At 39.1% G+C, this 14,727-nt stretch overlaps 1 protein-coding gene across 21 annotated transcripts in view; it reads left to right on the top strand.

Annotated features, from left to right (window-relative positions):
• Nucleotides 1–14,727, top strand: part of ank1b (ankyrin 1, erythrocytic b) — a 75,852-nt gene that overhangs the window by 42,543 nt on the left and 18,582 nt on the right. For 16 of the 21 annotated variants that reach the window (XM_023960473.2, XM_078955742.1, XM_078955739.1 and 13 more), the window contains 16 exons: nt 4–102; nt 913–1,005; nt 1,166–1,238; nt 1,937–1,957; nt 3,266–3,389; nt 3,504–3,567; nt 4,340–4,452; nt 4,852–5,076; nt 5,613–5,767; nt 5,955–6,166; nt 6,758–6,962; nt 7,081–7,177; nt 8,030–8,258; nt 8,382–8,510; nt 11,469–11,588; nt 13,980–14,064. In XM_023960473.2, the coding sequence (XP_023816241.1) occupies nt 4–102; nt 913–1,005; nt 1,166–1,238; nt 1,937–1,957; nt 3,266–3,389; nt 3,504–3,567; nt 4,340–4,452; nt 4,852–5,076; nt 5,613–5,767; nt 5,955–6,166; nt 6,758–6,962; nt 7,081–7,177; nt 8,030–8,258; nt 8,382–8,510; nt 11,469–11,588; nt 13,980–14,064 (2,044 nt within the window). The remainder of the gene's footprint in view (nt 1–3; nt 103–912; nt 1,006–1,165; nt 1,239–1,936; nt 1,958–3,265; nt 3,390–3,503; nt 3,568–4,339; nt 4,453–4,851; nt 5,077–5,612; nt 5,768–5,954; nt 6,167–6,757; nt 6,963–7,080; nt 7,178–8,029; nt 8,259–8,381; nt 8,511–11,468; nt 11,589–13,979; nt 14,065–14,727) is intronic. The other 5 variants (XM_078955745.1, XM_078955737.1, XM_078955736.1 and 2 more) reach the window with 1 other exon arrangement.

Raw genomic sequence — 14,727 nt, 5'->3', positions numbered from 1 at the left:
CAGATGGGTTACACCCCCCTTCACCAGGCGGCTCAGCAGGGCCACACTGACATCGTCACCCTGTTGCTGAAACATGGAGCACTTCCAAATGAGATTACTTCAGTGAGACATATACTTTTTAACAGTTTTTTTTACAGTCCATTATGTTCACACTGCACGAGCAGGGAGGGGCTTCGTTTTCCATTCACTAGCACATGTCTGACATTTACAGTTAGAAGGGGGCTTGGTGCGAAATGTCACAGTGGTGCACATCTCACAAATTTTGCTCCAGGCTTTTTCTTTCACTGGTCTATGCGGATATATGAAAGACTTGGTGTGGTACATTCCGTCTGGTCACAAACCGCGATGATTAATTTTTCCTCTCATCAATTTTGAACAGTTGGATTTTCCGTGAATTAAAAGAGATGCCATCCATACGTCACTGTAAAAACACTGATTTTCCCTGATTGGTAAAAGTTCAACTTGGTTTAGCTTGCATCGCATGTTCAATAGTCCTGCGTTTTGTACATAAATCCCGAAAACAATCGTAGAAACTGGTGTAGCGACGCATGATCGCGCACGTTTGCGCGGCTTAGCGCTTTTCTGTGCATCTGAATGCTGGGTTATAAAAATAGCTTAAAAGTAACTTGGAACAATTCTGCCTGGATTGTGAGACCTGTAACTTTTGCTTGGCTTACTTATGAGCTAATCTAAGATTTATAAATAATAAAAATAAAACTCATCTTCTTCTTAATTCCTCACTTTTTGACTCATATAGGTTAACACATTTTTTTCCCTCTAACAGTCTTCCTTAAAACTAATACATCTTTAAAACTGGCATGTCATCTTTTCTTTTAATTATAAGAGTAAAGCAGAATTTGTTAGAAAAGCTGAAAGTTTCAATTCTGAAGTGTTAACATGTTTTCTGTATAGAATGGGACATCCCCCCTGGGCATTGCTAAGCGGCTAGGATACATATCTGTGATTGACGTCCTGAAGCTGGTTACGGAAGAGTCTGTTTCCACGGTGAGCTGCACATCATGCTTCATTTTTTGCTAAAAGACAAAGCTCCAATGTCTCAAAAATCAATTTATTTGTTTTAAATTAGTCTGTTTTATTCTTTTTATTGTCATGCTTTTGTGTATCTGTACTTTACTTATTTTCCCTATAATTTTTTTCTTTATAGATCACTACGGAAAAGCATCGGATGAGCTTTCCAGAGACCGTCGATGAGATTTTGGATGTTTCTGAAGACGAAGGTGGGCTATAGAGTTCTATTATTAAACTTTTAAAGCCCAATAAAAGATTCACAGAAAATACACATTTTGGGGGAATTAATATGTTTTTAAACCATTTTAAACCAGTAAAAAATTGCAATACATTTTTGACATGAGGATTCAGGAAAAAAGTATGTTATTTACCCACTGTTTCAAATTTGATCCACACATTTTTAACACAGTGACACTATATCAAAAAGAAACAAATATCAACAAATGTTAAACTCTTTCAATACATGTATTAGTCATTTAAAAAAAAGAATAACACTAGAAGAGTCATTAACACCACAAAGTTTTTGTAAATTAGCTAAACTGTTTCCTGCCAAAAGTGTTTTTGAGATTTCACAGAGGCAGCCATTTGGAAATAAGCAGAAAAAGCTCTTCTACTGCCCCCAGTGGAATGATGATGCACTACAGGGTTGAAAACAGACCAAGTTTTATATGATGGATTCTTAAGGAAGGGTATGATCGTGCTATTAGATAGAGGTCTCAGAAATGTGTAAGATATTATACAAATGGTGATATAGTTTAAAACACTACAGTTAAAGTTTTGTTTATTTATTTCAGCTGATTTTATGCAAGAGGACTTCATTGGAGAACACCAAATATCAAAGTTTTTCCTTAAATGTTGACCTTTTAATAAATGACTGGATATAACACCTTTTCCATTTGTTTTGTAGGGGTTGCACAACTAACGTTAGGTAGGAATGAGTCTGTATTTTCCCTTGTCCAGTCCAGTGGCTGGTGAACTTGTTTCTTCATTCTAAATTGAACTAAATTGCCATTTTATCTGTTTGCCACTAAATATTTTTCAAAATATATATATGTTTCCTACTTCAGCTCTGTCAGCTTCTCTGTCCTTCTTATGTCCCCCATTGTTTTTTTTTCCTTTCATCTGTCTTGTCCTGTCCGGGAACTTGATTTTCAAATTTTTACATCAGCATAACAACACTTTTTCTTTTTTCACAACATGAACATCTGCTTTTGGGAATTTTTGACAGGATTCCAGTTGTTTTGTATATAAAAGTAAAGTTGTTTCTTTCTAATTAAACACTGATGTTCCTCCTGCTTTTTACAGCCCAATTCATCCATTCACTGATTAAAAAGACGCCATGTAGCAGATGTGAAACCGCCTGCAATCTAAGCGAGGCAGCTGCCTAATGCAGCCCTTCCTCTCTTTTAAACAGCTTCTGTGGGTTTTTTTAAATTGTTTTGGTGGCATTGTTACACCCAAGCTGAATTAAAAATATGTTTCTTTCCCCTTTTTACTTGTCTCATTGTTTCATTTGTTCCTTCTTTATTAATGTTTTTTTTTTCATTTCCTGAACAGCTTGTACTGATGGATGTTAGCACACCTGTGAACATCTCTGTCTTGTTCTGTGGTATTATATGTTTATTTGTTGTTTTAATCTCTAATCTCAGTCCTCTTTATTAATTGAGATATTTTCTCCTACACAGAAAACAGCCATCACCCCATGTGATCTCATCCTTCATCTGTGGGCATGCTCACTAAAATAAAATAACGCTGTCACCAGGTGCCTTGCAGTTTGCCCTCCATGCAGTGTCCTGAACTGTGTTCATTGTTTTCCAGTCCTCCCCTTTGGTTCCTCATTAGCTTTGTTGTTGGTTTACCTCCATTGCTTACAGCGAAACACGTGCAGTTGCTTTGTGGTCGTTCTTTCTGTGGTTATTTGAAGGCGAAGGGATGAAGATGGAGGTGTAACAATTACTGTTATCACCTGGGAGTCAAGTCAAGTACATTTCGAGAAATTCAAATAAGGAACTTGAATGTCTTAAAAATGATTGAAGAACATCCAATCATTTGAGAACTTGCTGATTATTTTCTCTTTTCTGGAAAAGGTGCGAGTATTTCAAAGTTGAGATCACTCCCCACAATCTCATCCTTTTTTCTCCTAAATTTTCCTTTTTTTGCTACCTGCATTCTCCGTCTCTTGGTAACTTGTATTCTCCTTAAGCCCTATTTTTAAACTTTCACATTTCACCCACAGGCGACGAGCTTCTAGGTTTGGATGGAGCACGATACTTTAAACTCGATGACTTCAAGGACCAGGATGATGACTTTCTCTCACCTAAAAAGACTCTTAGAGATTTTGAGGGGGGTGTTGGAACCACGTAAGTCATTTTATCCCTTTTATTTTTTTTGCAAGAAGAAGCTGAATTATTAGATTTTGTGCTGCAGAATATTTTGTGTCATGCCCTACATTTCTCTCATCTCTTCTGCCACAGGCCATATTCTCCTGCTATTCCAAGGATCCCCTGTGTGTCTCCAGAGACGGTTCAGCTGGACCAGGTGTGCTTCGATTATGTGGACACATTAGTTATTTTCTCCTACTACAAAAAAAGCAATGTTAAAAAGCCACTTTTTCACAAGCGACCTGGTTTTTGTTTGCTATCTAATACTGTAGTTTTTCTTTATTTCTTAAAGTTTTCTCAATACCAGGGTTTAGCACTTGGATTGTTTTAATTTTGATGCTTCCTCAATGCCCAATACGTACATACTGAGCACGAGTGGATCGTTCAAGAACGTGGGATTTTCTACGCGCTTTTAGCATATAGTGTTCAAATTGGTCTGTCGCTACCTGAAACTAGCGCATGTACCTACATTTACAAAAGGCTTGGTGTGAATTTTATCTGCGCAGATCTCGCAGATGTTGCTCCAGGCTTTTTCTTTCACAGCTCTATTCTGATATATAAAAGACTGGGTGTCTTATAATTTAACCAGACACAGACCTCAATTATTAATTTCTCCTCCATGAACAATTTTCAAATGGTTGGTACTTCTGTGAATTAGAAGGAACACCACCCATGCATCACTATCAAACCTGAGTCCCTGATTGGTCAAAATTCAATTGGTTTAACCTTCCGTGTATGTTCAGTTGCTGTATGTTTTGTACGCAGAGTCGAAAAACAGACTTGAATATTGCTTGAGAATGCGAGAGTTTTGACCACGGAAGCCCGAATCGCACATAGACATAGACTTTTTATTGGAAGCTTTCACTCAATAGCCATAGCTGAACATAGGATCAGGTTTTTAAATTATTTTTCTGCTTCTCTGACCCCAGCACACCCCCATCCCTTTGCCAAAAGAGTATGACGAAGACTCGCTGATCCCCAGCAGTCCAGCCACAGAGACTTCAGACAACGTCAGCCCCGTGGCCAGCCCCATTCACACAGGGTGAGCCAATCAGACATCAACTGCATTATAACCCTGTCGTTTCTCTGACTTGTCATATCTCGTGGGGTCATCATTACTGGAATTGGCAGCACAGCTTTGGAACTGAGAAAAAGGTCATAACTCAAGAAAGAACCACTTAAGCCTTAACAACTCTTAGAGCTAAAGCTTTCTGCTAAGAAAACATACCAATAACAGTAATTGACAGATCAGGTGATAAGAGCCAATTCAAAGTCGGAAAGCTTTTGTGCATAAAAAACAGTAAAACTGTAGTCAAGCTCAAGAATGTCATAACAGAGGTTAGCATTCATCTTCTTCTGCTGTAATCCTGATAAATGTGCTGTAAAATAATCACCGTCAGCAATTTAATTAAGTATGCAATTTCTTTTCCGTGATTGTTAGCTTCCTAGTGAGTTTTATGGTGGATGCTCGGGGAGGCTCCATGCGAGGCAGCAGACACCACGGCCTGCGGGTCATCATCCCTCCTCGCACCTGTGCAGCACCGACCCGCATCACCTGCCGCCTTGTCAAGCCGCAGAAACTCACCACACCTCCTCCACTGGTGGAAGGGGAAGGTCTCGCTAGTCGGATCATCTCCTTGGGTCCGTCCAGTATGCAGTTCCTGGGGTGAGTCCAACTTGTTCTTGATAAACTATTGATAGCACTTAGTTGTTATTTTGTGATTTTTAAATCTCGACAGTATCTGTTAGAAGTTCATCTGAAGTTCATTTCTCCCGTAATTTGACCTTTGCATAATGAAACTCCATAATAAAACAAAATAAAAAGCATCTTTCTTTGAACATTATGTCACATGACACAACAGTAAAATGTGGATGGGATGCCGTAGTCAGAACTAATTGAGATCAATTGCTAAACAGAAACCAGGAAGGGATTTTGGTTTAATTTAGGATAATAACTCGGGGAGCATTTAAAATATTATAAAACTAGTACTAGTATATTTTTTATTTAACAGATGTTTAATCTTCACCTTTTAGAAATCTTTGATAATTACTTTGCTACATCAATGACCATATAGTGGAATTGAACCATCATTGAACGTTTTTTCTTGAACGTTTACTTTATATTATTCACTTTTATTGTAAATCAAATAGTGACATTACCTTTATAGAGTTATGGATTTACATTTGCTTTTCCTTCAATAGACCTGTGATAGTGGAAATCCCTCACTTTGCCTCATTGGGTCGGGGGGACCGAGAGCTCGTCGTCCTACGCAGCGAAAACGGCTCCGTCTGGAAGGAGCATCGTAATCGCTATGGGGACGAAGTCCTGGAAACAATTCTAAACGGCATGGATGAAGGTCAGTAATAAGTGGCACTTCTACGGATGACACACCCCTAATCTTGTCATCTCTGGGAGGGATTTTGTGTGAAAACTGTCTCAGGAACGTTACACAAAGGCGCCTTTTCCTAACAGCTCCGGATATAGATGCTGGCCGCTTCCTTCATCGTCTTGACTTGTTTTTGGTCTGTCTTCATTTTCTGCAGACTTGGAGAGTCAGGAGGAACTGGAGAAAAAGAGAATCCGCCGGATCATCTCCACAGATTTTCCCCTTTACTTTGCCGTCGTCTCCCGCATTCAACAGGAAAGTGACCTGATTGGTCCAGAAGGCGGCCGGCTGACCAGTAAACTGGTGCCTCATGTGGAGGCCATCTTCCCCGAATCTGCTGTCACTAAGAGAGTTCGGCTGGGACTGCAGGTAACCAACCAATGCAGAAGAAGATAGATCTTTTTTTTTTTTTTGGGGGGGGGGGGGGGGGGGGGGGGGGTCAGATGATAATGTTTTGAATTAAAAACTAAATGTAACTAATATGCCAGCATGCTTATCGGATGGCTGAATTTTTACTTGAATTTTTTACTTTTACTAGTGGTTTTTCACCGTTGCAGAAAATCTCTGAGTCATTGGTTATTTTGATCGTTTTATTTTGCATTTGCATTGATGCGACAGTAAAGAAACCTGCACGAGATGGAAGTTTGATTTGCTTTCTTCTGATCTGCCTGTGTTTTGCTTTTATCCAGCCATTCATCACTCCTCAGTTTCCTGATTTAAGTTGTGAGCCACACTGACTGAGATGCTCTGGGTTGGGTCAGGTGTGAAGTATGAATTTTGTTGCATGCGTGAGTTCTGTTTTTGGTTTCTCACACATTGGCTGTGCCTTTTTGTTTGAGTTCAGGCTGGCTTCGATTGCTGTTTTTTAATCTGTCGTTTCATACGCAGCCTTATTTCTGCCTCTAACCTGACATTTTGCCACATTTGCGATGAGCTCTCCCCTCGACTCTTAAACTTTAGGCTCAACCAATCCCGGATGAACTGCTAACAAGGCAGCTTGGTAACCAGGCAACCTTCAGTCCAGTGGTGACCATTGAACCACGCAGGCGCAAATTCCATCGTCCCATCGGACTGCGTATTCCTTTACCACCGTCCTGGCGGGAAAGTCCTCGTGATGCAGGCGAAGGAGACACCACCAGCTTACGCCTCCTCTGCAGCGTCATAGGTACTACTTCATTACACAAACATTGGGCGAAGTTTCCATTCATGTTGTTCTTTTTCCTGTTTGAAAAAGAAGATCTGATGAGTGTGTAGGATGTCACAGTGTGCTTTTGCTGATTCAGGTGGAACAGCTCCAGCTCAGTGGGAGGACATCACTGGAACCACCAAGCTGATGTATGCTCACAACTGTGCCAGTTTTACCACCAACGTGTCTGCAAGGTGAACTCGTTTTTTTTTAAACATTTCATATTCTGCTGTGCATTCTTCTGATTTAAAGTTTTCCACAGTATTTACAAGCATCTGAAGTTACAAAAAAAGTAATGAAAAGATTAGTGAATAAAACTGCATTTACATGATAAAAGTAGCTGAAAAAAATGGAGGTGAATAAAACAATAGTTTATTAAATATACTGGTAAGCTTTAAAGTCCCACTCTGATCATCTTTTGATCTAAAAGTGTTTCCAGTGATCTTTTAATTATGATATGGATTATACTGTTTTGGTCAACATCAAAATGCTTGTGTCATTTTCCGGGACACAGTTTCTGCTGCGCTGCAGTAGTTCATCAGAGATTTGATTCTGAGTTGTGGATGGGACTGTTGACGGAACAACCCCGCCTTCACTTCCCATCACCCGTCACTCTCTCCTGCTAGCATACACCCCCTCACAACTTCAACTTAACATTACTGGTGCAACAAAAATGGTGATCAATATTGGAGCTATCCAGCCGTGCAGTTTTAGCCAGATGCAGTTCAGACCAGGAAAACAAAGACGTGAAATGATGTAGTCGTCTACAAGTGGGTGCATCAGAATAGAGCGGAGCTGGAAGCTTGTGCCCCCAATTATCTGAGAAAAATGCCACAAGAACATGTTAAAAACACCAAAAACATAATTTTCATTTGAATTGGTCTCTAAGGTGGTTATTCTTATTTTTCTAATTATCTTCATTATTATCATTTTACCTAACAATTGATTACCCATGATTTACCTACTCCAATTTGCACAGCAACTTTTATCATTTGCTATTTTCTCACTTAGTTTGCTCAACTTTCACTGTTTCTGCCTTCTCACAGATTTTGGTTGGCAGACTGTCCGCGCACGGCAGAAGCAGTGACTTTTGCTAATTTGCTGTACAAGGAGCTGATGGCCATTCCATACATGGCCAAGTTTGTTATTTTTGCAAAGATGAATGAAGCACGTGAAGGCCGATTGCGATGTTACTGCATGACAGACGACAAGATGGACAAAACTCTGGAGCTGCATGAAAACTTCAGCGAAGTGGCACGCAGTCGAGATATTGAGGTTAGCAGAGGACACAATACTGACAAAAAAAAGTTTCTATAGTTTTATATCAGAATGTTGATCTTTTTTCTGAGTAGTTCATACAAAAAGCAAAGTACTCAAAGATGATCATTTTTTCCTCAGCTTATGGAAGGGATGCCGCTTCACCTGGAGTGTTCTGGGAATTTGGTGCCCATCCGAAAGGCAACCCAACAGCCTCGTAGCTTCAGCTTCCAGGCCTTCAGAGATAACAGATTGCCAGTGTCTGTCAAGGTATGTGTCTGAATCCCTGTTCCTGTGCTTGTTTCTGTCCCAAAAGTCTGGTTTCATCCTCCTCTCTGTTTTTAAAATTCTCTAGCTGGAGACCAAGTAACTTGTTAATCTAAACATTTACATGTTGATTTTTGTTACACCTTGCTTTTTACCACCCTAGGCTGGTGTTCAAGACAATATGCTAGCTAAATACTTTACAGCAAACCATCACAACAATGCAAAAGGAAGAAAAGTAATCTGTTTATTTCTTAACGGCCTTTTAGTGCACCTTAACAGTCCTCAGAACAACGATGAGTTGGGCGAAGTACTGACTACATTCAGGTTTTTGTTTGCTGTCCAGCAGCGATCATTAGAGATCATCTGTCCAGAGTAGATATATCTATGGTTTTAGCTGCAATACCTTTAGAAATATCAGTGTTTGTACAGATTAAATATAAAAGAGAATATTTAAAACGCCTCAAACATACTACTGTACTTACACATCAGCTCCGGCGAGTCTTTTCCAGCAAAAAACTGGGATTTTAATAAGTGTTTGCAGGTTTCAAATGACTTTGTTCGGATAAATAAAGTCACAATGTAAAACAAAAAAATCTAAATATCCTATTACCCCCAACTACAGCGTTGTGTATTTTGATGTCAAGTGTTAAGCTAAGTACTCACCGGGCATTTGACATGCGTTCAGCCCGCGGTGGTCACACGTCATCAGGCCCGTTGTCATGTTTGGGTTTACCATTTACACCAAATTTCGCTACCAAATCCCTGATTGGTCTGAGTTCAACCTGGTTTAACTGGCCATGCATTTTGTACACAGAGCCCAGAAACAGTTATGAAAACGTGCGTTAGTATGCGTGAACGTGAGCGTTTTAAATGCGGAAACCTGAAATGCACTTATCCACACACTTTTCATTGGAAGTGGCCGCTTGAATGTGCGTTGAACGTAGTTCAAAGGAGCACATCTATAAAAATCTTTGGACAGTCTTGGTCCAGTTTATAACCAGAGAAAACATCCTTCAAAGAAGAACATTTACTATGTCAGAGTCCACAGAAAATTATCTGCAAAGTGTGCAAAAGTGCCAGTACGATGTTCCATGAGGCTTCTGGGTAAAATCTGAGGGAACGTGATGCCACAGAAGTGCAGAAATATAACCTGACAAAGGATGAATCAAAACAGATCAGACTTAACATTTCTGTAAATTGACATTTGTCTCTTCTGGACCAAACTGGAAAAAGATCAGCACACTACTTTTAAAGGGACTGAATCTAAAATTCAGCAGAACCAAACAGCTCTTCTTAGTAAAAAATGTCCTTTTCAAAACAAATTCAGAGTATAAGATGTTTTTCTCTAATTATAAGTGAAATAATCTGCCAGTGGAACTAGTAGATTTTGTTTTTGGTAAGATTTTTTTTTTTAATTTCTTGCCCTTTTAAAACAAAATTGAATTATAAATTGGGCTGAAAACATCAACATTTAGGTGTATTGCTCTGGTAAGTAAAAACTGACTTAAAATACTGTGAGCTCTTTTTGCTCAAAAAGAGTTTCATATCTTTGAAGTTGATATACAGCATTCATACCCCCCCCCCCCCCTAAATATATCCTATTTTGAGTTGTAAAACAGCTTAACTATCCTTTTTCTAAACATCCTAAAGATAAATCTGTCATAAAAAATAGACCTAAATGTATGTTTAATAACAAACCTCTGTCCTGCTGTTGCTAAATTCATTTGTTCTTTGTTGGTAAATTTCCGGTTTCCCTAAATTGAGCTAACCTTTCTCTGGAAAATTAAACTTCTGTCTAAGACATATTATGTAAAGTAAAAGCAACTTGTTTCTATAGAAACTTTGCTTAAAATACCATATTTTCAAGATCAAATGACTCAACTAGATATTCAAATATACTTTTTCTTAAACTAGTCGTTAAATACGAAGTAATAGTTTTTGCAAAACTGTTGTCTGTCTTTAAATAAATGTATTACTTGTAATAAGAGATTTGCCTGTCTGTAAAAAATTTTCTTAACTGTAGAAAAGATTGTCCGTCCGTAAAAATACTTTGTTGTATGTGAATCTTCACATGCGCAAACGACCATGAGCATTGATCCAAGTAACAAAACCTACGTTACAAGTACAAGTTCTTTTGCTTCGCAATAAATCAACCAATCAGCAGGCTTTTACTGTCACCCAATTAGTGCGTGCTTGGACATTTCAAACACGGACAAAGCATTTTTACGAACAGACAATTTTTTCCTACGTTTATGAAACACTTTTACAGACGCACAATTTTCTTATTACAAGTACAAAACCTTTTTATGGATGGACAACACTTTTGCAACAAATCTAAAAGTTAAACCTCAATGAAAAGTTTCTTGTAATCAAACATTTTTGTGTTTTTGCAATGTGACTCCACACTGTCACTGCATGCATAGAAGCTTCTGTCTGTGACCGTGTTATTCTGTTTTTAATGCGCCGTTTGTATTATTTCCCTGTCTTTCTGTCTGTACATTCATTTGTATGTCAGTGTGACGTAAAGGGCCGTTGAATATCAGCGAGTTGTATTCTTGTAGCCATGCAACAGACAAGTTACCTTATCTTTATGATGACCCCCAGTGGTAACTGTTTGCATGTCCTTGTGACGCCCTCACTTTCTTCGCTTGCCCTCCTATCTTGCGGCCTTGCCTCTCTGTACGTGTCTGTCTCACTGTCTTTCTTTCTTTCTCTCACGGTCAATCTGTAACTGTTTGGTCTGACAGATCTCCAGGTAAAATGTGCAGGTAAATCTCTCCCTCTTGCCTGCCTGTGGACTGCTTCCATCCCTTTCCCCCTGCTTTTTGTCCTCATGCTCGAGACGCCATGGAGGAGGTCTAACGCTTTTCCTGATCTATTTTTTTCTTTTGCTCCTCTTTTCTTTTTCTATGTTTCTGCCTCCTCTTGTACGCATTCTTTTATTTGATCTGCATTTGTCAGGTCAGAGACAGCAACAAGGAAGCCACAGGGTTTTTGTCTTTTCTACGAAAGTGCACCAAGTATGAGGACGCCCAGCATGTGCTATGTAACCTCAACATAACTATGCCACCTTGTGTCAAGGTGAGAACTTACATTGACATTTACATTTAGTCATTAGGTGCAAAGATTTGGCTGCAAACATCTGAACTATCTATGCTGGAACTTTTTAAGCTTTCTGTGTAAAAAAAGCAAAACCTGACTTTGTGAAATTCAGTGAACAGTAAATCTTGAAGTTGAGCTCATTCTTATTAAATCAAACAATAATACACACATAGTAAATTTTATGCACTGAAATGTATTGCACGACTGTCTGTCGGTATGAGGATAAAGATAAAAAGTTAAGTGACTGAGTAGAAAAGAATATACAATAAATACATAACAATCTAGTTGCACAAGGTCACAAAGTTCCCGTGTGCTGCAAGTGGTGATAGTATAAAGTGGCATTGCTTTGTAGAAATTGCGCAAAATTATGACAGTTTCCTGTTTAGAATGTTATTAGTTATTAAAATGTTATAAATATTTTATCAGTCACTTGACTGGTCTTTTAAAATAATCCTTGAATTTTATCATTTAAAATCTTCTTTCTTTCTCTTTCGGCTTTTCCCATCAGGGGTCGCCACAGCGAATCATCCTTTTCCACCTCACTCTATCATGAACATCTTCTACCCTAACATTAGCCAACTTCATGTCCTCTGTTAAGATATCCATATATCTCCTCTTTGGCCGTCCTCTTGCCCTCCTGCCAGGCAGCTCCATATCCAACATCCTTCTACCAATATATCCACTATCCCTCCTCTGAACATGTCCAAACCATCTCAGTCTGGCTTCTTTTAAAATAAACATTAAAAAGAACATTGTGCATGCAACAGTTAAGTCTTGGAGTTTTTTGGGGGGCGCCATACTTATTGACTGTGTATGACAACTGGATAGAGTCTCTCCTCCCCTCTCACATTCCAAATAAGAAGTACCCAATGGTTTCAAAAAGCCGAAATCCTGAAAAGTTCTACAAAGAAAAAAACAGCTATTACTGAGTTATTATATTTGTCAGAATAACCATTATTTCTCTGCTACTTTTTTTAACACGTTCTTGGTAATCCTCATTTTTTACAAAACAAAATGTTCTGTAGATCAAGTTATTCAAGTTATACAGTAAAATGGCAAATCAAATGTCTCATTAAAAGTATGTGGTCTCCTGTTGAACATTCAAAACGTTTGATTGACAGATTCACCCAGGCCTGCTTTCAAGTGACAGGGCCTTCCAACAATCTCACTCCTGATTGGTGAGAGTGGTTGCCATAGAAATCCTCAATCAGACCAATGGACATTTTCTGATTCCAACATGTCAACGTGCACCTACCACAAAAAAAGGGCGATTGAATTAAGTTCATTTAGTTGGAGCCAGAAGAAAGCCTTTTTCTGTGGGTGACGTCAGACTTACTCAGTCCAGTTACCGTATACAGTCAATCCCCTAAAAAAGGGGTCAAGTCCTATAATTGAGCTTTTTTCTTTCCATGGAATAACTGTCGCTTGAAATTTGTTTATTTCTAGAAATAAAAATAAAAAAACTAAAAAAGACAAAGAAATACATATATATATATATATATATATATATATATATATATATATATATATATATATATATATATATATATATACATAGATACAATAAACTTTGGACATTTTGTCATGAATAATTGGAAATTAAAGACATTTAAAAGTAAACACATTTTTAATTTTGTCTAATATTAAATACCCGTTCCAATCAAAATTGAGTGTTTGGTGCTTTTAATATGTTCTTGTGGCAGTAATGATGAGGGACATATATGAAGAAAATTGGGCTCAAAATTGCATTTTTGAGCATATCTGTATCCAAATTGTTGTGACTCAGGAGCAGACGAAAAAATTACATTTGAATAAGAGCTAATTTGTCACGTAGAAAATACATTAGTTAGGCCACAAACTCCCTGCCCTGAGCTCTCAGCAACAGGAAGGGAAAAGGGGGCGGGGTTACTTCACGCCAATAGTCCCCCACAGAACTCAGAGGTGAATTTCTTGTGACTTAAAGTCCCATTATCAGTCACACACCTAGGTGTCCGCATTTGACCCATCCCCTGGGGGAGCGGTGAGCTGCAGACACAGGAACCACTTGGTGGTTCAACCCCCCAATCCAACCCCTTAATGCTGTGTGTCAAGCAGGGAGGCATTGGGTCCCATTTTTAGAGTCTTTGGTATCTACCACTGCTCTGTAGAAACTATTTCCTAAACTCTAGTCTAAAAACGGCGTATTCTTACTTAAAAGACCACCAGGAACGCTTTTAAAATAGATCAAAAGATGATCGTAGTGGAACTTTAATGCACTTTTATAAAACAGTATTTCACATCTTCTAAAGGTTAAGCTGTTCAAATGGTGTATACATTTTTTTAAGAAGTTCTATGTTCGAGACAATAACCAACATTTTCATCTTTTCTTAGGTTGCTGGAAGTGAGGAGCGCAGGAGAACTTTAACCCCTCTTGCCCTAAGAGAGCGTTACAGTGCACTGAACGATCCCGCTGCAGGTGAGTCCCACCTGCTCGACCTTTAGCTCTCTCCATACCTGTAAATATCATGAAGTGGAAGAGAGCACAGAATGTTGCACTTTACGCCAAACCCTGCTTCCTACTCTGCCCCGTGTATTTTCCCTCCTTTTATCTCATGTGCAAGCATGGCACAAAGACTGAGCCTTGGATGCAGTGCGCTGCTCTGCAGTATGGCCCGACATTATCCACAGTGCTCACAGAAAAACCCAAATGAATGCGCAGCCAAAAGAAGGTCAGCAGTGTCAAAAGTGACAACAATGGCTCCATGGCATCTGGCGGGTTAATTCTTCTGCCCAGTGTCCTGTAGCTATGACAGTTGGTGAATGACTGGTTTTTGCATGGCGCTGGTGTCTCCACTGCGATTTCCAAAGGCATGGCAGCAGATACTCTTAGCTTTAGAACTGTAGCTTAGCACTGAGAATGGGCAGGAGCTCGCAGTGGAGTTAGACAGAGGAGCCCTTATATTTGCCTGTTTTGTGACTGAAGGGAAGAGAAAAGGTCTTTTCTGTCTACAAAGTACTCGGCGCTGCTACCCTGCACCTCAGTTTACCTGTAATGTTTACTGAATGCTACTACGGTGCACCTGAATGAACTCAAGAGTATGACCTCACCTGTTCACATGGTGTCCTAACCCTGAGGATT

Source organism: Oryzias latipes, chromosome 12 (assembly GCF_053564925.1).
Source record: "Oryzias latipes strain Hd-rR chromosome 12, Olatipes_Hd-rR_3.1".
Lineage (NCBI taxonomy): Eukaryota > Metazoa > Chordata > Actinopteri > Beloniformes > Adrianichthyidae > Oryzias > Oryzias latipes.
Note: the sequence above shows the minus strand (reverse complement) of the source record. Positions and strands in the feature narration are given on the sequence as shown.